General features: G+C 35.1%; 2 protein-coding genes across 3 annotated transcripts in view; one reads left to right on the top strand and one right to left on the bottom strand.

Annotated features, from left to right (window-relative positions):
* The first annotated feature begins 60 nt into the window (after positions 1–60).
* On the top strand, positions 61–6,347 carry LOC126816356 (SKI8 subunit of superkiller complex protein). Its single transcript, XM_050542799.1, has 11 exons — positions 61–153; positions 1,530–1,557; positions 1,985–2,090; positions 2,308–2,393; positions 2,501–2,587; positions 2,985–3,133; positions 3,489–3,582; positions 4,169–4,262; positions 4,568–4,660; positions 5,727–5,805; positions 6,133–6,347. The coding sequence occupies exons 1-11, from the start codon at positions 145–147 to the stop codon at positions 6,232–6,234; spliced, it is 927 nt and encodes a 308-aa protein (XP_050398756.1). The 5' UTR covers positions 61–144; the 3' UTR covers positions 6,235–6,347.
* A 1,406-nt stretch (positions 6,348–7,753) lies between these two features.
* LOC126816353 (uncharacterized) overlaps positions 7,754–24,422 on the bottom strand; it is a 43,234-nt gene continuing 26,565 nt past the window's right edge. For both annotated transcript variants that reach the window (XM_050542792.1, XM_050542793.1), the window contains exons 4-12: positions 22,160–22,254; positions 17,137–17,381; positions 14,753–14,856; positions 14,477–14,609; positions 13,616–13,697; positions 12,081–12,171; positions 11,464–11,612; positions 11,165–11,303; positions 7,754–10,533 (exon numbers count right to left, since the gene is read on the bottom strand). In XM_050542792.1, coding sequence (XP_050398749.1) covers positions 10,365–10,533; positions 11,165–11,303; positions 11,464–11,612; positions 12,081–12,171; positions 13,616–13,697; positions 14,477–14,609; positions 14,753–14,856; positions 17,137–17,381; positions 22,160–22,254 — 1,207 coding nt within the window. In that variant the 3' untranslated portion in view covers positions 7,754–10,364. The remainder of the gene's footprint in view (positions 10,534–11,164; positions 11,304–11,463; positions 11,613–12,080; positions 12,172–13,615; positions 13,698–14,476; positions 14,610–14,752; positions 14,857–17,136; positions 17,382–22,159; positions 22,255–24,422) is intronic.

Genomic DNA, 24,422 nt, shown 5'->3' with positions numbered 1-24,422 from the left:
CAAAACTAAATATCTACGGGGTATTAACACAAAATAAAACAATATTTATAGAAATCTATTTAAAAAATAGTTTAGAGTGACCTCCCCTGATCTAGGTGACGCGTTTCGTTTTCCAAAACAGAAACAAGCACATGCCGGTGAAAGATGAGCGTTGTAAGTAATGCCTTTTGCAATGTATAATTTCATGTTGTCAAATATATTGTGGGCAGCTCATCCGTGAAGCTCATGTACTATCGATTTTTAACCATGTTTATTAATTCCCCTGAGAGGATTTTACAATACCAGAAATAGATTGTTGTGTATTTTTATCTCTACTTTCACTTTCACCCACATCGAGCTAGTCCAGCAAATAATATATTATGCAACCAAAACCACTGATAACTTTTTACATAATTCACTAGATTTCTTTTGAAGTAGTGATATCGAAGAGTTCCTGATATGGTACTGTATGGTTTTAGTGCTAAACAGTGAAATCATCTATTCTGTCTGTCACGGAGTCAGAAGCATGGGGCATAGTATTAGTACCAGTAGTAGTAGGCCTAGTTCAGCGCTGAACGTAGGTCTCATTACACTCGCCCCATAGGTTCAGAAACCGCCGTATTGAATCCTTGTTGAAAAAGGTTCGAACCCCAGTCAATTTTACTGGGCATCTTTTTACAGCTAAACGGTTGTGTGTCAATCCCTGTGAACGCCTGCACAATGTAAAGGAATATTTTAGTGAGAAAATAAGACCTTGCTTACCTCGCTAGACTTAGTGTGTGCGACACAACATGCTGTTAAAAATAGGTCCCCTTCTGCTAAACGGCTTGGCAGAAGTCATTGAAATCTAAATATAGGGTAACATACAAATTTACATGCACAAAATTATATAAAACCAAACAATATTTAGATATTTGATAAATGGTTATTGTACCATTTAATATATCGTCACTGTCATTCCAAAACCTCGTAGGTCAGCATTTGTTTCGAAAATCACTTTTTTTGCATAACTTAATTTATTAACATAAAATACATAAAAAAATCAGAGTTCTGCGATAAATAGTTTTCATTTTATTAGCGTGTGACCAAACCTTGTATCATATCCCTTAAGTAAATTACCCCTTAAACATAAATGTATTTACCTAGCTGTATACAATATCCCTCAATTAACTTAGCCTCCTGAACATCTAGACCTTTAATATTCCTCAAGATATTGTGCTTCTACTCTAGATCTACATGTACGTTGCATCTACACCTATCTGTTGCTGAAATTCGCACGTAACTTGCCGTTCCTACATACAACACTATATGTAGGAACGGCAAGTTAATGGTATAATACAATACTTATGATTTCCCTTCATTTTTATACTCAATTTATTTCTAGCAATGCGAATACAAAATCTCGTAAATCACACAGTTCTAATACAAAAATGTTCAGAAACCTCGTATCTCATAAGAAAAACACAGATTTGGGGGTGAAAACCTTGAAAATACTATTTGGTATAGCTTACTGTACTACCATTCACACATTTCTTTGTTTAATATTTCAGCATTCCCTTATATTCAAGCAAGAACAAGGCAAGTTTTGACATTTTTAAACGGGCAATTATTACACTCATAACTTCTAAATACAGGTACCACAACTAACTATAGATCTGATTAATTATTAAATCTATTTATCTAGTCAAGTCACCCAATTGTCACTAGTTGAAACCTCAGTCTTACTACAAGTACACGTGACAAGGAGTAGGGTCGCCTGTCCAACCTCGTGGGTTTTCTCCGGGTCCTCTGGTTTCCCCCCACTGCTAAAGACCCCTATGCGCAAGCGAATTATTGAAATGAAATTAAACCGTATGTTAGTCCCGAAATGACCTAGTTTGTGTTGAGTGGACGTTAAACCCCATTTCTCTCTCTCTCTCTCTCTCTCTCTACTACAAGTACACAGTTTGTATCGTTTTGAACGTTGTTAATGATTGGTTGATAAATTTTAATCTTTTTATTTCAGCCCACAAAGACAGCATATGGACATGTGCTTGGGGTAAAAATGAAAAGGATGGGATAGAAAATATAGTAACTGGTTCTATAGATGATACAGTCAAAGTGTGGAAATGGTAAATGATCATTTAATTTTATTGGTACACATTTTACATCTACAAAAGAGATTGAAATATATATTAATATGTGAATGGAACTGGGTTTATTGTCTCAAAGACATTTTACCTAGGTTAATTAAGACTAAGTAACAATTATTTTTATGCAATGTATGCCTTTAATACTACTCTACTTTTATAGGCACAATATAAAAGAAACTTTTTGTTTGAATTTTAGGGGAGATGAGAGGTTAGATTTGAGGTTCATTTTAGAAGGACATCAGTTAGGAGTTATATCAGTGGATATCAACCCAACAGGAACCTGTATCCTTTTATGAATTACATTCATTTAATTCGAGTTACTTTGACATTGATAATTTCTAAAGATTGATGTTCATAAAATATTGTTTAATCCTTAATACCTGATTTAGTGGCAGCAACAAGTAGTTTAGACAGTCATGTCAAAGTTTGGGATTTGGAGACAGGAAAGTTGGCTAAAAGTATTGATGCTGGTCCAGGTGATTATGTTCATTGCAAATTATTCAAAAGTTAAAGAAACTACACCTTTTTGACTTTGTCCAAAATGATGTTGGGATGATCTTAGTAATGTAGCAAGCTCTATGTGATTAAATTTTTGTTTGGAAATGTTAAGTTGTAATCAGCTTGTGTACTAATTTTAGTCTTAATCATGCTTACTGTGTGGATAGTGGAACACAAATTCAGTTACATTTCAACAACGGCTTTATCTGTAAAGGCAGATTGTTGTTTCACGAAACATATAAAATGATATAAACATTTTATTTTTGACTCACATCAAATTTTACGGTAAAAGAGAAACTATGTATATTACCTATGTACAAAAGATTGAAATTTACTTTGTAACATCTTATTTAGTTATATTTCCATTATTTTTAGTGGATGCCTGGACAGTTGCCTTCTCTCCAGATTCAAGATTTTTAGCATCAGGTAGTCATACAGGAAAAGTCAACCTGTTTGGTGTTGATAGTGGAAGGAAAGAAACTTCCATGGATACAAGGGGAAAATTTACAATGAGTATAGCATATGTATGTTACATCTTTCATGTCTACAAAATGATTAAATGAAACTTCTACCAATATTATGTATAAAAATCTTCTGTGATAATGTAGATTTGTAGAAGGAATTGTTGGTTAACAATATAATAGAGAAATGTGTTTATGTGCAGTCAAATTTTAAGTTTTCTTGTACTGAAGGTTCTTTTAGCCCAGTTTGGACTGACAAATCTACTCATGATTATTTATAAGGTCTAATTTGCATCATATTTTCCCCATAGAGATCAGCTAATACCAGGTAAAGGGATGATTTGGAATTACATAGAACAAGAAGTATTGCATTTATTTTAATTTTTCACTATCATTGGTATTGGTGTTTTTTCTACAGAGTCCAAATGGAAAATTTATTGCTTCTGGTGCCTTAGATGGAATTGTAAATGTTTTCGACATGACTACTGGAAAATTAATACATACGCTAGAAGGTGAGAGAAATTTCTCTGTGTAACAATTAGATTATCACACATGTACATTTCTATGTGACTGCCATCTTCTAAATATAATGTACGCTTGACAAAGTGCATGTACCTCCTTATTTGGAATAATGATACACCCACGTCAACAGTATGGCAGAGATAACATTAAACATCTCCATGTCAATTAATCAACCTGATATAAAATCTACATCCCTCTCTAACAGGAGGTGAGCCTAGTGGTAAGTGGCATCAGGATTAAGCTTGTATGGGGCCCCCCCCCTCGCTGAAAATGTCACTGGGGCCCCTGCATTGACAGTGAAAAGGGGGCATATTCTGATCATTGAACTTCACACTCGCATGGTAGATAGATTTATTTGGCACAAACATATACAACATAATAAATGTTTATAGCGAAAATTTCAGGGTCCCTATACTACTAGACCCCCTGGCTGTAGCCCAGTCAGCACCCTGTCCCACCTTTAAACTGACATTGATGGCTTTGAGGCAAAAGACAAAGAAATTTAGACGGCATTGTTACATGAAGTTGTTAACAAGTTGTAGAAAGTGTGTAAATACTGTTATGTTTATTTTTCAGGTCATGCTATGCCTATAAGATCTATCTGTTTTTCACCCGATTCTCAATTATTAGTGACTGGTTCTGACGATGGCCAGATAAAAATATATGATGTGTAAGTCAATAACTTTATGTTTTTATCATTAGTTAAACAAATTATGAAGAGATTGGATCGTAATTCTTCCATTATAATTAGTATGTAATAAATTCTTTTTATGTGTATACTGCATGGTCCGTTTCTGTAAGCAGTCTGTATCAAAAGCCATCCACACATTGTTATGTTGTATACTGCATCTTCAAATAAATTCCTCTCTAAAAATTATTAGAAATTCATTTCAGTACCAAGCAAAAAGTAAAATGTGTTAGTTTTTAGAACATTTAGATTCATCTACTATTTTTGGTGTATTTTTCTTTTTACAGACAACATGCCAACTTAGCTGGAACAGTATCAGGTCATGGATCATGGGTTTTAAGTACAGCATTTAGTCCAGATAATACACATTTTATCTCAGGGTAATTATCCATAATGTATAGTTCAGAAACATTGTGTTTTTTGTCCCCCGCCTTTCGATGAAAGCCGGGGACAATAAAATGGGTTCGATGAAAGCCGGGGACTATTAAAATGGGTTCGTCCATCTGTCTGTCAAACTGATCATTTTCTGCTCAGGGTAAGCAGAGCGATAAGCAAATTGATTGATTAAGACTTTGGAACACAATAACTCTCACTCTAATTGAGTTAGAATGTTCACACTTGGCGTAGGTGTCTATTGGGTGAATGAATTGATGGAGTTCGAAGATGAGAATTTTCTGCTTATGTTGGTCATTCTTGCTATAATAATTCAAAAATAGATGATGAAAAAAGAAAATATTGAAAATTTCATTAAATTACTTCATTCTCAGCCAAGTTATCATTGTTTGTAGTTTTGACAAGATGCGTGCACAGTGGTAACCAGTGCACTGGTATAATCAGGACTTAGCCTCAATTTCCCATTTTTAAATTAAATTTTTAAATGGCAAACCGTTTTAATCTCGAGTATCCGATGCCATCAAGAGTCGATTATGGTCTTGTTTTGTTAATAAATGTCTAATTAATAGTTTATATAACATTTCAGGCCTAAAGAAAGACCTGCAATAGGCTGATTTAGCTCTTGCATAGTGTATGTTTAATATGTGATCTTATGTATAAAACTATGTTTACACAAGGTTGTTACAAATGTAACATTCTTGGAACTGATCCAGGCCCCAAAAGAGATTTGCCTGATTTACACTACTGTGCATTAACTGAATTTTTCCTGATACACCATGAAAACAATATGGCAGGCAATTTGATTGACTGGTTTTTTTTAATTTTTATTAATGCTATTGAAAATAGGAAAAATGTTTGACGCTAAGGTAGGAAGCGGTTATCAGAATGAAATGCTGTACACTAATTTCTGTTCTGAGATCACATGACTTTAGCGGTCCATATTGGAATGTTCTCAGAACAGACCACTAAGTACTTACATTTTACTTAGTTCCTGTGGTAAACGGGTTAATAAATGATATAAGAATTATTTGAAACTGTATGTATATATTTCAGGTCATCAGATAAAACAGTTAAAGTATGGAATGCTGGTACAAGACAATGTGTACATACATTTTATGAACATACAGATCAGGTAAACTTTGTTCAAATTATTGTTTTTATAGAGAATATAGATAGCACTTTGTATTTTTCTAATTTAATACATTATGAAGAATAAATTTCTAAAGAGAGTTGAAATCATGAGTAATAGCCACAACTTTATCAAATAGAACATATAGTTTTAATGTTTGAGAGATGATAAAATTTTGGTAATATGAAAGTGTCGGATTGTTTAATTTATGGCAGACTAATTTAATAACACAATAACAATAATTTGTAAATATTTACACAGCAATTGATGAAAAGAATCTATTTTATTGTATGTTGGATTGTAATATTTTGTTTGGTATTTTGTTAACAGGTGTGGTGTGCCAAATATAATGGATCAGGTACAAGAGTAGTATCAGTATCAGATGACAAAGCTGTACATGTATATGATTGTCCTACACCAGTATCTGCTTAGCTATAAATTTTATATATATGTATATATGTATGTCATTGTAGATATTCTCATTCTTCACTTGTTGAACAAATCAATTGTATATTATTACATATAATAAATGCCATAAAATGTGAGATTGCTAATCAATTCCTGTTTATAATGTACTCTTGGCTCTCAGAATGTATGAAGGTGGAAGGGTTATTCCAGGAAGTTCAACAATGCTGTTCATATTTACTAAAACTTCCATCTTCATTAGCCCAGTCAGGAGCAGAATAGTAGAACGTTAAACCCATTTCATTTCATTTACTAAAACTTAAATAGTAGCTGAGGGATGGACTTTCATAGCAAATTTGGGACCAGAGTATGATCAAAGTAGTGCCTTCATGATTTTACAACTCCGGAACCCACTTTTCAGGAGTTCAGCCTCTATGGCGGAAAGGGTGCCCACCCTACTGTTCGAATGTATGAAAAATGGGATGCCAAGCAATGAAAATTTGCCACACAGCAGGTAAGTCATCCAGTGATCTTTACATAAATAAATAGAACAATCTTTATACTTTATTATATGACATAAAGCTTGAGCAACAAGTCTATAAATGATGATCAGAAATTGTTACAAGGGCCATAACTTCTAAAGAGTGTTAATAATATTCAACAAAGTGAAACAAGAACCTTAAAAGGAAATTGTTGAAATTCATCAGTATTATTAGTGTATATAACTGTCATACATGTAAGATGATTACTTTTGTTGTTAGAGCATCACAAGATTCTACAGAGGGAAACAAGGGCCATAACTTGAGAAGTAATTAACATAATTTGCCAAAATTCAAAGGGCTTCCTTGTTCCATTAATTTGAACTAGGATTATAAATTTCAAACTTCTTGTTAGGATTTTACAAAGGACCATATCTCTAGCTGCAATTGACGTACATTATTGAAATTCAGTACGATTTTTTGTTTCAATAATTTAAACAATGCAGGTAAGTTTCTGATGGATGATATCTTATGGAGTTAGAGAATTCACAAGATTTTACAAAAAAGTAAAATAAAGGTCATAACCTTAGAAGTAATTAATGGAAAATGTTGACATTCGGTAGGCTCCTTTGTCTCACTAATTTCTACCAACATAAGATTGGATGATAAATGCAGTCTATTCACAAAAAATTAACTGTGGGCGGACAGGGCAAAGACAATGTACAACCATGTGGGCGTATCAAAATGACATCAATCTGTGTACTCAGTGAAAATATAAGTTTTCTTGCTTCTCGATGAAATAAAATATGTTATTCACTCTAAAACGACAAATATCCTCTATATAATTTTTGACAAATCAATTACAACTCCTAATAAGTTCTTATTGGTAGTGATTTTAACCTTAAAATGTTAAAAACCACTGACAAGTTGTAAATAACATTCAATAGCACTAAAACACAACTTGTATGTATTATATTTATATTTGTGTCCGAGTGTTAGCTGATAATAATGAATACCATACCGGTATTACTATTACCTTGATATAAGGAAATAACACACACACTATCGATAATAAAATAGACACTTTATTTAACACATTTATTACTTGCCATATAAAATATAAACCTTGAGTATAAATACCCATTCACTTTTCATGATTTAAATAATATGCTTTTCTTAGCAAATTTTACATTTCATTAATTTTCATGTACCAGTGTTTATCACAGATTAATTATGTATTAAAATGGAGTTACAGTTGTTATGACTTGGTCTTCAAACAACTGCAAGATAGGTTGCCAGGCAATGAAACATACACCCTCAGCAGCAAAGTCTTCTGGGCAGTCAACAAGGGTTATCACATATTTTTACTTTGTCAGTGATGAAAACATTAACAACACACTAAAATCTGATTACAAGTAACAACCCATTAAGTATCATCAAAAACCATTAGACATTGTTTTGATTGTTTGTCTCAAAACCTTAAACACTGTGTATAAATCTATGTTAACGTTAACCTCTAGCGCGTAACAAGATTTCTCAAGTGATCAAGGACCATATCTCTGGCAGTAATAATCGGAAATCGTTGAAAGCAATAGGTTTCGTCTCATAACCTTAAACACTGTATAAATTTAAAGTCAAGCAGATATTCACTTTAACCTTTAGTGCATGCACAAGATTTTCCCAATAGACGGACGTGGGCGGCAGCAATATACGACCATATTTCAATGCAGGAGTATAAAAATGATTTTTTGGACAACATATAGCAGCCTACTCTCTAACATCTGCAATTGTTATACTTTCAAACAGCTACGAGAAAAGGATTTCAATCAAATGTAACCGCTTAATAAATGAAGCACATAATATTGAAATGCTTTGATAAAATAGAAAATTTATCTTGTAGTCAATTATAGCTCAATTACATTACATTTAATCAAAAAGCAAAAGAAACTAAAATATATTGGCACCCCACTTGGTATGTGTTAAGATTTATGTTTTAAACTTTTAGATTTTTTTATAAACATTTGCACATCTGTGTCCAAATTGAAATAAATTAACATGCATACAAACATAATTTTTTATAATATCTTATTTTAATTAAATTATACTTTGTTTAGACTTTAAAAATAATATCAGACTGACTCGATATTCTTCGACTAGTTCTTACTATAATTTTATATGTTTCAGATTAGACTTGATAGGTATTAATATTTATCTAAATTTGTTTAATCCACGGAGTCATGGTAGCTCAGTGAGAAGAACCTTGGCTCGCTAACGTGGAGGTCCTGTGTTCGATGCCTGCATTGGCCGAGAAAGTTCATCAGGATTTTCCGACGTGGTTCCCCCTTTTTAGTGTGAAGGATGGAAGGCCTGGCAAGGGACAATGTATAGTTCGGATGGGACGAAAAAACCAACGTCCTGTGTACACATTGGCGTGCACGTAAAAGAACCCTTGACAGTTTTAATTTGAAATAAGAGTATACCATGTAGTGCCACTGTCCGGGCAATATTTTTCTCATAGTACACTACATGGCATATGCCTGTCTGCATTAGCCCAGTAGTAGCAGAACAGTAGAGTGTTAAACCTCATTTCATTTCATTTTTGTTTAATCCACTATTATAGATCTTTATGTACACATACAATATTCATTACAAAAACAACATAAAGTTCTTTTTTTTTTTACTTTTTTACACAACTTAGAGAAGGCTTTTTTTAATGATCATTCAAAAAATTGCAAACATAATGAAAAAAAAAAGTTAGGGTATCTGACTTGCACAAATTAACATGATAAGCATAGCTGCTAACTCTTTACTATAGCCCACATTCAGCTTTATGAACTACAACTTTCAACATCTTGAATTGGCAAATTTTTCTATTAATAGCATGGCTGCTTAATCTTTACTATAGCCAACATTCAGCTTTATGAACTATCAGTTTCTACATATTATTATTACAATCATGGAGATTATATCACAGTACATTGCAAATGAGGATGGATGATTTAAGTATATAAAATTTGTTACATGTAACAAAATACTGTGATGATTTATTAGGATTTAAGTATATAAAAATTTGTTAAATAGTGATGATTTATGAATAATAAATTATTGGTGGAAGACAACATAACAATGATAATGTGCCCACTGAATAAACAATAAAAATACCCTGTTTTATTTCAGAATAAAAACACAATGTCCAGGACATTGACCAACCAATGCAATTTCTTGCCACTTTTATAGCCCATTGTTAGATTTGTTTTGCATATTTATGCATTTTAATAGGATGTACCCAGCAATCTATATAATGCTAGGTTCCCAATGTCGTGTGATGTGTTACAATAGGTTTCTCCCTATTGAGTCCACGATCTGGTGACAAGACAAGGATGTTTAGAACGGGCACACTGGGAGATACAGAATATTTTGTTAAGCAAAAAGTTAGTTTAAAAGCGACCATTATGTTCTATTTATTCAGAACTTTTATTTGATGCTCAATTAAACTTAGATTCCTATTTTGCCTTTTCAGCATATGAAAGAATAAAGATACAGTTCTATACAACTATTGTAATCATTATTTCTCCCCAAAAAATGTATTTTAATGGTTTCGATTTCAGGGCACATATATATTCCAGATACTGGGAGTGGGAAGCTGGTGTGCATAACAAAACTGATAAATGAAAAATTTCATATTTTCTTCAATTTTTCAATTAATTTTTGTGAAAATGTCAGATTTTCATGATTATGACCACCATGTTCATCGACCATATGAAAACTATCTTCAACTGTCTTCTTACAATAAGTAAAAAATAATCTTTCTGATAAACACAAGATGTTGTCTAAATCCATTTTTAAACTGAAAAAAAAACCCAACCAAAAGAGGTAAATAAAAAGACAGACAGACAAAACTTGTTTTATAGTAAAACAGCAAATGTTAATTTAAGAAAAATTTACTAGCTTTATAAATACATAATACATAAAATAAGTTGTATTTTGTCAAGTTGTTCAATATATCATCTAATCCACAGGTAACTTTATTCAAAGAGAAGTGTCAAAGAAAGACTGTAATATTAGTCAAAATATACTTCTCAGTAATCTACAGAAAGGATCTCAATTATATGGACTGGTCATTGAATAAGAGCTAAATCTGCTTATTGCGGGACTTTATTTTGGTTTCAAATGTTATATAAACTATTATCTAGACATTAATTCACATGACAAGCCTAAAATCAACCCTTTAGATCATTGGATATCATTGGATAGCCGAGATATAATTGATTAGAACACCTATGAGATTAAAAAATTTATCGATAAAATGGATAATTGAGTACTGTTGCTACTATAATAAACAATCTACGCTACATCTTGCCAAAACTTCAATTCAAACACAGTTCCATCGCTCAGAATCAAGAAGCATTATAGAGTTTCATTTACCATGCCAAATATTACTGAATCAATATAATAAAAAAGCTAAAGAACTAACTTACTTATTGATACAAGTAAACACCATACCAATGTCATTACATTTAAATAATTCTTCTCTACATTCTATTAATAATGCCACGCACATAAATACTTCAAATGTATATTCTTTGGGTTGTAAAGGAATAGTCCTTGTATCTCCTCCTGGAAAGATATAAGTAATAAAAAGGGAATAGCAACCAGTACTTTTATTGTCCAATAACTATAGGAAATATTTCAATTTTTTTATTTTTGGAATGAAAGACAGACAGACCTTACATATAATGATGCAACAAAAAGAAGAAATGAACTCTTTAAAATTTACCTGAGCTGGCAAATTCCTTCATTTCTTCCCTTCTAACAGCTGTTTCAGCTTCTATAGATGACAGTTCTAGATGATGACTACTTAAAATTTCAAAACATCTCAGAGAATCTTGAAAACTAAATTCTCTTTTAAATCCCAATAAGAGCCACCTAAAATAAAAGAAAAAATTAAATGAAAAAAAACAAACAATCCAAAACAACTAATTCCATTAAGTTAAATGCGTGATTTGCATTTTTCGGAAAATATCAAATTTCTCAGCACTTATTCCACACTAATATGTACTTAGATTGATTATCAAAATACCAATGCTTAGAGTCGATAGGATTTAAAACTGGCCCCATCAATTTGGTTCACAGCAAATAAAGATGGCAGCCATCTTGTTACATAGGGAGCAGCATAAATCAATGGAATTTTCAATTCGTCATAGTTTTATAATTACTGAACAGAATCAAGACATTTTTGGACTGATATTCCTATTAGAAATTCAACTTTCACAATATTATAGTTTGCAAGGGATTCGATGGCGCTAACATTAGAGTCTTTAATAAACCACAGCATGCCTTACAGGACCTTACTTTCTACATTTTACTAGCCAAATAAAATAATTAAATTAATACCTATGACAGAAAAATAAATTTCCTAATTCATGGACCTCAAAATGTTTTAACAAATAAGGGTCTATCTCACCAAGTAACATTTTAACTAAATCTGAAAAACAAAATTATGAAAAAGGAATTTTTAGTGATTTTCAAAATTAAAACATGCTTGTCCAGACGCCAGTTTTACAAAGCATTTTCAGACTTAAGTTAAGAATTTACTCAACTTTCAATCACTGTTTATGAGAATATCTTTGATCCAGAAACACAAAAATTTGCACATAGTTTCTTATTGATGTATTTGATACATCATAGCAACAAAAGTTTTATAAAGGGCTATATTTTAGTTAAAATAAGGCAAACAGTGTTGAGTGAATCCTTAACTTAAGTCTGAGAATGTTTTTGAAAACCGGGCCTGGTAGTGGTAAGTATAACTAGTGGCTGCTAGGCAGGATACGCCCACATTTTGCAAGAGATAGAGAACAAGCAAAACAAAAAGCGATTTTTCGGAAAATCAAGGGCCATAATTTATGAAGTTACGATCCGATATGCACGAATACCGACAGCAACCAAGATCATTGCGTTATAAAGCTATTATTTCAAGTTTCATCAAAATCGGATCAACGTTGTGACTTCTAGAGGGTCCAAAACCTTGATATACCATATATTTACACTATTTGCGTACGAGGGGCCGCCATCATTAGGGTGTAACGGTGATATATTCAAATGCTTTTTTAAATCGGATAAAAATTGTTACCTCTAGAGTGACCACAAGCTAAATACATGATTTTACGTAAAATCAAGGGCCATAATTCAAGAAGTTACGATTCGATATGCACAAATTTTTAAAGGAACCAAGATCCTTGGGTTATAAACATGTATTTCAAGTTTCATCAAAATCGGATCAAAATTATGACCTCTAGAGGATCCACAATCTTGATATACCATTTTTTTTACACTATTTGCGTACGAAGGGCGGCCATTTTGTCCGCATCATTATAGTGTAACAGTGATATATTCAAATGTTTTTTTTAAATCGGATAATAATTGTGACCTCTAGAGGGACGACAAGCTAGAAACGCGATTTTTAGTACAATCAGGGGCCATAAAACAGGAAGTTACGATCCGATATGCGCAAATATCGCAAGGAACCAAGATCTTTCGGTTATAAACATGCATTTCAAGTTTCATCGAAATCAGATGAAAATTGTGACCTCTAGCGTTTCCACAAGCTAAAAACATGTTTTTCATTCAATCAGGGGCCATAATCCATGAAGTTATCATCCTATATATGCCAATATCGAAAGGAACCAGTATTTTGGGGAGATAGACCTATATTTTAAGTTTCGTCGAAATCAGATAAAAATTGTGACCTGTAGAGTGTCCACAAACAAATTGTGGACGGACAGACAAACAGGGGCGACGGCATAATACGTTCACATGAAAATGTGGGTGTATAAAAAAAATTAATATGAAATTATTTAGTTATAGTTTTCTCACCAAATAGGAACAATGCTTCAATAATCATGGTACGAATACCTTGTACCAGTACTTACCAATTTTTTTAACCATGCCCTCCTCCATAAAATCATCTTTGATTTTCTCCATATATGATTTAAAACACCAGAATGATTCTACCTAGAAGTATACATTACATGCATTAAAAATTCAGAATCTTAAAGCTATACACAAATCTCTTTCCCAGGCTTTAACGAAGTATGAACACATAGGCGTACGAGCTGGAGGGGGGGGGGGGGCTGGGGGGGTGGCTGCCCCCCCATTTTGGGCACCAAATGCTGGGAAAATTGTAAAAGTTGTATAAAAAAATATTGTGTTCTTGAATGCGTCCAATTTAACAGCGAATTTAAATTCAGAGTGTCTATATTTAGGCAATTAAATAGAAATCTTAAGACTTGAACCCTCTATTGTTTGGAGTACAGTAAGCCACGGATTACAGTTACATAAACAACTGTTTTTAGTTGTGTATATTACAAGTAAATAAAATTTAGTTCTCTTTTATTGATGATTTAGAAATTAAGAACTTATTCATCGCAAAAGAGATATTATGATTATTATGTAACATACTAAGAACCTAACTACATTTTTGGGGCACCAACCACCACCGCCCCCCCCCAGTAAAAAATTTCCCTGTACGCCTATGTATGAACATAAAGGTTACTCAGCAAAATACGTTGAAAGTTTTATAAAATTCCATTGAGATCTTTGTCCAGACTTTAAAAGACAAAATATAACCGGAAAGGTAACTCTGTAGATTGCTTAAAAATTTACTATCGAAAAAATTGACAAGGTTTATCCTTGTACCTTATTGAACAATCGTATTGAGTTTCAAAAATTCTATCAAATCTCTGACCTGTATTGTATGCATAAAATTTCACATATTCCTAATTCTTACTTACTTCTGATCCCATAATGTATAAAAACCTGGATAGAATATCATTCATGCCCTGAGCATAACCCAATTCTGTATTATAGGCACAAAATGTAATAAGTACTTCTCTTAATTCTGTTAAACGGGGATTGCCTGAACCTCTGAAATCAATGAAAAAGGAGTTTAACTCAGTGTGACAGATTGCAAATTTCCTAATCATTTTACAGACAAATAATATTCATTTGAATTCCCCAATTGCTGTTCATCAATTTAAACAAATTATCCATTAATTGTGCTTACTTACTTGAAATATATCTCATCTCTATCTGTTCTAGGTACATCTTTATCTATAACTCTGATATGAGATCGCAATTCCTGCACATCTATCTTCTGTCTTTGCACAAATACCTTTAAATATGTAAAGATTCAGTAAAGTTTACCACTGATTATACAGAAGCCTATTTCTTGGGTGTGGGGTGGGGGTCACTTTGTGGTCAAAGGGGGATAACATTGCATTTGGAGGCAGACCACCATTGACTTCCCAACTGACTTTAAATGTTAATTCTTAACTGTTTACCTGGCTAAAACCTTTTCCCAAATTTTCGTTGGGCTCAAAGCTCTCTACTGCAGACAGAGAAACATTTGGCTGTATCTTGTTACAAGGCTTGTATGATATTTTGAGCATTAGTAAGTGTGTGTGAAATAGGTTAGCCTGTTCGATCCCTGCATTGGTCGTGAAAGTTCATCCAGATTTTCCAGTGTGGTTCCATCTTGTCAGTGATGCAAGACGGAGGGCCTGACAAGGACAGCTGTCTAGTCGTTCGCATGGAACGAAATACCGAGGTCCGGTGTACACATTGGTGTGCACGTAAAAGATCCCTTGACAGTTGGAATTCAATTTAAGAGTAAGCCATAGTGCCGGTGTCCGGGCAAAATTTCCCTCATAGCACACTGTATGGCGTATGCCGTCTTCATTAGCCCAGTTCGGAACAGAACAGTAGGACGTTAAACCCCATTTCATTTCATTTTACTGTGAAATAGCTTTATTTAACGTCCGCTTCCACCGAAGTGATATCGCGGACAACATTAATATGTGAGTCCTGCAGTAACTTATACAATCTGTGTATGATATGAAGTGTCTAGGTCATCATATTATAATCATACATGATTTGAGCAGCATCAGATACAACAATACACACCAATCTCAATCTGTGTACCGGTATTATAGATGATTACACCTCACATTTTAAAAAACACAAGTTTATATGGAATACAATCACTGGATTATACACATATAGCACAATGTTTCGACAAGTATTCTGTTATTGTTATCAAGTACTTGATATCATTTGTACTTGATAACGATAAGAGATTGTATTTCATATAAATTTGTGTTGTGTTTTTTAATGCCACTCAAGGATTATATACCTCATATTTTACTGATTATATAATGTACTGGATTTCACCAATATACACCAATTTCAATATGTATATTACAGATGAATAAACTTTTCACTTTACTGATTACTGTGTATTGGAGTTCACACTTAATTGATCTAGTATCTGTTATGTATATCAACAATATACATACACCAATCTTGATATGTATATTACAAATGAATAAACTTATCACTTTACTGATTACTGTGTATTGGAGTTCACACTTAACTGATCTAGTATCTCTTATGTATATCACCAATATACACCAATCTCATTATGTATATTACAAATGAATAAACTTATCACTGTACTGATTACTGTGTATTGGAGTTCACTGATCTAGTATCTCCTGTATCATGTATGTTTGAAGAGTATACATATATGTATACTCTTCAAAAAAAGTTGGGGATATTCAGAAACAATACAAAACTGCGGAAATGCACTGCTGTTTTTATTAGAGGTAACCAGTGTATGTTAATAACAGGCCAATTGCCTACACATAAACATAAACAGTTCATATGGGCGACTTATCTGACGGCCCCATTTCACTCGCAAAGAGATACACTGTCAAAAGTGAAAATGGATGCTTTTGATTTTTGTTTTAATAATGAGTAATTGGTCCACCAATCCTCAGACATTCAGCAATTCGTCATGGCATGCTCCTGATCAACCGTCCATTCACGATTTAGGGCAATCTGACCCACTCCTCAGTGTTGTCGGTTGATGTTGACATCGACGAACACGTCTCCCTATCAAATTAAACGTAACACACTAAAGCAAAGATACACTAAACAGTAAATCTTATGCAAGAACCGATAGGAAAGCAAACATGTATAGGATAAACCAGCAAGCCGCAGTTTTCATTAACCCTTCCTTGAAGTGTCAAATTTGACAATGAACCCCTCCCAAGTGTATGGCGCTATTGCATGTCGCACATGCAGATCAGTGGTTCTGTTGGTGCGATAAGTTATTCACCTGTGAACATACTCTCAAAGCATATCAAGTGTCCATGAATATTTATCATATTACAACCTCCATAGGTATTTGCATTTCAATATCCCCCACTTTTTTGGAAGAGTATATATTACATATCAGTACACATTACTAATTATTAATTACTATGTATTGGAGTCAAGATTCAAGAACCCACTTATACATTATTTAATGGTGTTTTTGGAATTACCGTAGAGCAACCAATATATGAGGATCTATTTAAGAGTAGATGTAAAATTAATAGATAAATCAAACCTGTGCTTGTAATTTCATAAATTCTACTTTTTGTTCCATATCTGGAGTATGAATCTTTTCTACTACATCAATTTGATCTAAGAGAGATAGATCTAATGGTCTAGGAGCAAACTTTGATGATGTCTCCTCAATATCAGCGGCTGACGGATTATGTTTCATATTATCTTCTGTATCCTTATCTGGATTAACTTGTGATTTCTCAACTATCTGATATCTAGCAAATAATCCCTGATCTAATAATGTAGCTGTAAAGATGAGAAGAAAACAGAATAAAATTAGGAGATATACACTGTATGATGTTTGATTTTTTTTCCATATCAATATGAAATAATCTTCAAGATCTGATCTGATTTATATCCCCAGTAATTTACCAGTGGCTGTCAGGCAGGATATGCCAACATTTTACAAGAGATGGATAGAGATCAAGCTAAAAACAAACACGATTTTTTGTACAATCAGGGGCAATAATCCAGAAAGTTATGGCCTGAAATGTGCAAATATCAAAAGGAACTGAGATCTTTGGGATATAAAGATATGTTTTAAGTTTCATCAAAATCAGATAAAAATTGTGACCTCTAGAGGGTCCACAACCTTCGTATTTACACACTTCTACATAATTTGCATACAAAGAGCGGCCATTTTGTCGGGCAGTTTCATTTCGATTTTCCCAAAATTTGAATTCAACATTCATTATGGTGGAAAGGTGATGTATTTAAACGGTTTTTAGAATCGGAAAAAAATTGTGACCTCTAGAGAATCTGCAAGCTAAAACTGCGATTTTTTTAACAATCAGGGGCCATAATCCAGGAAGTTAAGTTTGGGTATCTGCGATTATCAAAAGGAACCAAGATCTTAGTGTGTAACGGTGATATATTCACACGTTTTTTTTTAAATCTGATAAAAATTGTGATCTCTACACGGACCACAAGTTAAAAACGTGATTTTTTGTTCAATCAAGTGCCATAATTCAGGAAGTTATGATGTGACATGTGCGAATATCGACAGGAACTAATATCTTTAGGTTATAAACATGTATTTCAAGTTTCATCGAAATCGGATCAAAATTGTGACCCCTAGAGGTTCCATAACATTGATTTACCAGATGTTTACACTATTTGCATACGAGGGACGGCCATTTTGTCCGGCAGTTTTGGCCCGATTTTCACGAAATTCGAACTCAACAAACAATACGGTGTAACGTTGATATATTCAAACGTTTTTTTTTTAAATCGGATAATAATTGTGACCTCTAGAGGGACCACAAACTAAAAACATGATTTTTCGTACAATCAGAGGCCATAATTCAGGAAGTTACGATCCGATATGCGCGAATATTGTAAGGAAACGAGATCTGTGGGTTATAAACATACATTTCAAGTTTAAACCAAATCGGATAAACATTGTGACCTCTACAGTGTTCACAAGCTAAAAACGTGATTTTTCGTACAATCAGGGGTCATAATCCATGAAGTTCCAGTCCATGAAGATACATGCCAATATCGAAAGGAACCGAGATCTTAGGGTGATAAATCTATATTTCAAGTTTAAACCAAATCGGATAAACATTGTGACCTCTACAGTGTTCACAAGCTAAAAACGTGGTTTTTCGTACAATCAGGGGTATTAATCCATGAAGTTCCAGTCCATGAAGTTACATGCCAATATCGAAAGGAACCGAGATCTTAGGGTGATAAATCTATATTTCAAGTTTCATTGAAATCAGATAAAAAATGTGACCTGTAGAGTGTTCACAAACAATTGTGGACAGACGGACGGACAGGGGCAACGACAATATACGTCCACATGAAAATGTGGGCGTATAAAAAGAATGTTATTGTAGGATTTATATTATTTCAATGAATGTCACTGTCAAAGTACAGGACTTAGTCAGTCAATTGTCAGGCTTTGTCACTTGGTCTTTGCGGTTCTGTATCTTTGTTAGTCAGTAAGTGTTGCAACGTCTACTTTATATTTGGTTTGTCAGTTTGGTTATTTTGTTGGAAATTGCCATGTCTATTATCCCACAGTTAGATAGTGTTTACATGTATCCAGTAAAATACTACTACCTTGAAAATAGGTAAAGTAACAACAAAACTGTACATGACAAAACAACATTACATATTGCTCTGTCTGTCTTGATCAACCATGCAAAACCCTGCAAAAGTGATAAGGTGGGGGTTGGCCAAATTCATTCTTACTCAGGTCATAAAGTCACCCCATCCCAACATGCAAAAAGCCAAAATGGCCGACCCCAAATATTAACCCCCTCTTAGATATGGCCCTATGTCGATTTTTAGCCATTTTTGGCGAATTTTCAGTGAAAATTTGTCATATTTCAGCTATCAAATTCTACTAAAAGCATCAGGTTAGTGATTATGTCCGATTGTGGATGGATAGTGGGGGTCGGCCCCTAAAAACACAACATGAAAGACCGACCCAATATCACAGTCTTAAGCCGCTGGGGGGCATTTTCTGGTTACCACTTTTCGCATAGTGAAATGTACCCAATCGTTCAGGGGCTATATCTCGTCTGCTGCAGGGGGTGGGTCGAAATTGGGGTTATGTATTTTGAGGCGAGTATATGTCCTAACAATATCAACAATAAAATCCACCGGCGCTAGTCTACAACATAGCGAATCTTTGATGAGAAGCTTGCCGATTTCTGGATTTCTGACAATAAACTGATATTCACTGAAAGGATTCTAGGAGGCCTCAACACTTATAAAGTGCTCTAAATGCCCTATATATCACGGCATTTCGGATGAAAAATATTTCGAATGTACCGCCACCCGCTCTAGCAAAACAGACACGGTTGATTTTAGCTTGGTGTCCAACCTCAAATCCAAGATGGCTGCCATGGAGGAGAAAGGATATTGAATTTTTATTTCCGTTTACGGTAAATTTTGTCGCAATTTTGCCTCACGTTTCCTCACTATTAATCTGCTCTCTAGTTATGTGCTCTGTGGATTAAAGGAAGCCGTCGCTCAGATGATGCTGGAGACAATCGGCTTTTTTTGATCTGGGTCATATCAGGTGGCGGCGATAACGGTTCTGACAAGAAGTGTTCATCATTCATATAATATACTGTGGATATGATGACTGATGGGATACTCGCTTTCGTGTCTTATTATTGTATTTGTTACTTTTGTATTGAATTCTATTCTAAATCTCTCACGATTAGATGAACATACTAATTTGAACGATAAATTATAGCATAATAGTATCGAGTGAGGGGATTGTTCTCGGGCATAGGAATCAAATCCTCAAAATACGGTATTTCGCTATACTACTCATGTTAGTAAATTCATACTCTATACTTACTAAATCCTATTTCTAGATCTAAAAACTTTTTAAAAATATTTTGTTATTAGTGATTGTCGTGTAAAAAATAAAATCCCTTTCTTTGTTTGCAAATAAAAGTTCTGAATTGGAGCTTACCAGATGAGTCGCATCATTTCATTATTCATAAATACCTATCAAAATCCTTTATATCAAAATTGACAAAAATGTCGGGAATCCTAGCCTCACAGGATACTATTATTGATGACCAATCAATCCTGCGCCCCATGTAAAGGTGAAGGGGTGATGAATTGCCTCGATTAGGACTCTTAACCTCATCTCTCGGTTCCAATTCATCTATTTAAATGACTCAATATACTGATTTTTCTCATTTTTTGCTCACCACGAGACTGAGTGACTGATTTTTGTCAAAGTTTTTCTCAATGTTGTAGCCTAGCGGCCGTGGATTTTATTGTTGATATTGTTAGGACATATAGTCGACTCAATATACTTACCCCCGATTTCGACCCACCCCCTGCTGCAGACGAGATATAGCACCTCAAAGATTGGGTACATTTCACTATGCGAAAAGTGGTATACAGAAAACGCCCCCCAGCGGCTAAAGACTGTAACTTTGGGACGGTCTTTCATGTTGGGATTTAAGGGGCCGACCCCCACTATCCACCCACAATCGGACATAATCACTAACCTGATGCTTTTAGTAGAATTTCATAGCTGAAATATGACAAATTTTCACCGAAAATTCGCCCAAAATGTTTCAGAGCCCAACCGGCTTTTACTTTTCTATTTGATATATGCTCGCCAGATAATCTTTGATATCTTTCCTACAGTCTTTTACCCGCTTGTGATCTTTCTCTGCAGGATACGCATCATAAATGCCACATTTTGACTCAAAATATTGAGAAAAATCGCATTTCTCCTCCATGGCAGCCATCTTGGATTTGAGGTTTGGACACCAAGCTAAAATCAACCGTGTCTGTTTTGCTAGAGCGGGTGGCGGTACGTTCGAAATATTTTTCATCCGAAATGCCGTGATATATAGGGCATTTAGAGCACTTTATAAGTGTTGAGGCCTCCTAGAATCCTTTCAGTGAATATCAGTTTATTGTCAGAAATCCAGAAATCGGCAATCTTCTCATCAAAGATTCGCTATGTTGTAGACTAGCGCCGGTGGATTTTATTGTTGATATTGTTAGGACATATGCTCGCCTCAAAATACATACCCCCGATTTCGACCCACCCCCTGCTGCAGACGAGATATAGCCCCTGAACGATTGGGTACATTTCACTATGCGAAAAGTGGTATCCAGAAAACGCCCCCCAGCGGCTAAAGACTGTGATATTGGGTTGGTCTTTCATGTTGGGTTTTTAGGGGCCGACCCCCACTATCCATCCACAATCGGACATAATCACTAACCTGATGCTTTTAGTAGAATTTGATAGCTGAAAAATGACAAATTTTCACCGAAAATTCGCCAAAAATGGCTAAAAATCGACATAAGGCCATATCTAAGAGGGGGTTAATATTTGGGGTCGGCCATTTTGGCTTTTTGCATGTTGGGATGGGGTGATTTTATGACCTGAGTGAGAATGAATTTGGCCGACCCCCACCTTATCACTTTCTGCATGGTTTTCTCGCGGACCGACACTTAACTAAATCTCTTTTGTATATCAGCAATGGGTTTCGGCTTGCTCAACATGAAATATACTTTGTGTCACCTACCTCCAGGTCTAGAATCTAATACAAGTATTGTTTTCCATCTATTTTTTAATTCATGATATTTAATCATATAGTCTATAAGTAATTCTTCTCTTTCTCTGTAATATACATAATGTCAGAGTATAATTTACATAGACATTTTTAACAAATGGTTGTATTTATTTAAAAAACAAATCTCTATTAGATTATAGTATATTTGCAGTGTCATAAATATCTGAAGTATAAAACACATAATTGTTACAAATATTTCATAGCGACAAGGTACTGGGCTAAGATCTCGCAACTGGGCGAAAGATCCCCAACCTTTGTCAGTCTACAAAATACAAGATATACTATTCAAAAAAAGTAGGGGATATTTGATTTTTAAGTGTTATTAAAGTCACCTAATGAAACTGACGAAGAAACAAATGACAAAATGAAATGAAGTTCACATTCATCGATTTATTCCAAATGATCGTTAGACTAAGTAAGGCACAGACTGACCATTATAAGGGTAAAATGATACCCGGGGTCAAACAGCAAAGTTACCACAGCATCACAACCAAGTCAGTAACGGGTAAATCCTCCTCTGTTTGCCAAACAAGCATTGATCCGACGTGGCATACTCCTAATGAGACGTCTAAGGTCATTTTGGTCCAGATTGTCCCATTCCTGTTGCAACGCAGCAGCAAGTTCTTGGACATTGGCAGGACGTTGTTGACGTTGACGTAACCTCTGTCCAAGCATGTCCCAGACATGCTCGATAGGGGAGAGGTCGGGACTCAGTGCTGGCCAAGGTAATGTGGAGATGTTCTGTTGTTGGATGTAACCTGTAACGATCCTGGCCCTGTGACATCTTGCGTTGTCATCCTGGAAGATGAAACGGCGGCCATGACGTCGTGCCAACGGCACAACATGGACTGCCAAGATGTTGTCCCGGTAGTACTGGCCTGTAACACGCCCTGCAACAACATGTAAAGCCGTTCTTCCAGCAACAGTGATGCCTCCCCACACCATAACAGAACCACCCCCAAATCGATCATGTCTGATGACGTTAACGTCTTGGAAGCGCTCGTTTCGACGCCGCCGCACCCTCCTACGTCTGTCCAAAAAATCAACAGTGAACCTTGACTCATCTGAAAACATCACATTGCTCCAGCGTCGATTATCCCAGTGTTGACGATCCCTACACCAACGACGTCTTGCCTGAATGTGATGATCTCTCAAACAAGGGATCACGCGAGGACGTCGGGCGCGAAGGTGACCCCTATGCAGTCGATTCCGAATCGTCTGACCACTCACTCTCACACCAGTGTCTGTTTGAAGACGAGCGCTGATCTGATTTGCTGTGATGACACGATTTCTCAAGGCCAAGGTACGGATAAATCGATCCTGGGCTTGAGTTGTCGCCCTTGGTCGACCTGAGCGTGGTCTGTCCTGTACAGATTGTGTATCACGGTATCTGGACCATAGCCTGCTTATGACAGACTGAGAAACATTCATCGTCCGCGCCACAACCGCCTGTGTTGTGCCGATCTGTATCATGCCAAGGGCACGTAACCTTTCATTTTGGGTAAGCCGACGCATATCAAAATTTGTTTTCTGGTCACTAAAACAATTAAACTAATGTTTCCACCCTGGAATTCAATGCCACAATGACTGTAACATTCAAAGTCAGAGTCGTGCAAATCTTGGGTTGGACCCCCATGATTATCCCAAGCATCACCTGCATTCCATGCGGTAGCTATTGGTGCGTTTGGGCGTCACATGTAACTGGAAATGTTTCTTCTGTTAGGTTCTATAGTGACTTTTTTCGTAGTCATTTGCATATTTTAGTATTATGCCCCCAAAATCAAATATCCCCTACTTTTTTTGAATAGTATATGTGAGAGATCCTAGAAAGAAAATCTTCGGTCAGGGTATCAGGGAAACAATCAAGGAACTGCGACTGGGGGAGCTCGTGATAAATGAACACGACCCCCCAGCGATCGCCCCTTGGACGCTCCATATACCGCCGGTTAATCTAGATCTACTACAGAAAACCGACAAGAAAAACAACCCCACTGCTGCACGTGCTTTCTCTCTAGAACACCTGGAAGACAACTGACCGTCTGATGACTGGGACCATGTGTACACGGATGGCTTACGCAATCCTGAAAGGGGCACCAGCTCGTTTGGAATACACCTGCCAAATGGGGAACAGGGAATAAGCAGGAAACTGCCCAATAACTGTTCGGTGTACACTGCAGAGCTTGTGGCTATTCGTGACGCTATATCATGGATTTCC

This window comes from Patella vulgata, chromosome 3, assembly GCF_932274485.2.
Source record: "Patella vulgata chromosome 3, xgPatVulg1.2, whole genome shotgun sequence".
Lineage (NCBI taxonomy): Eukaryota > Metazoa > Mollusca > Gastropoda > Patellidae > Patella > Patella vulgata.
The sequence above is the reverse complement of the archived record's forward strand: the minus strand, read 5'-3'. Positions and strand labels throughout refer to the sequence as shown.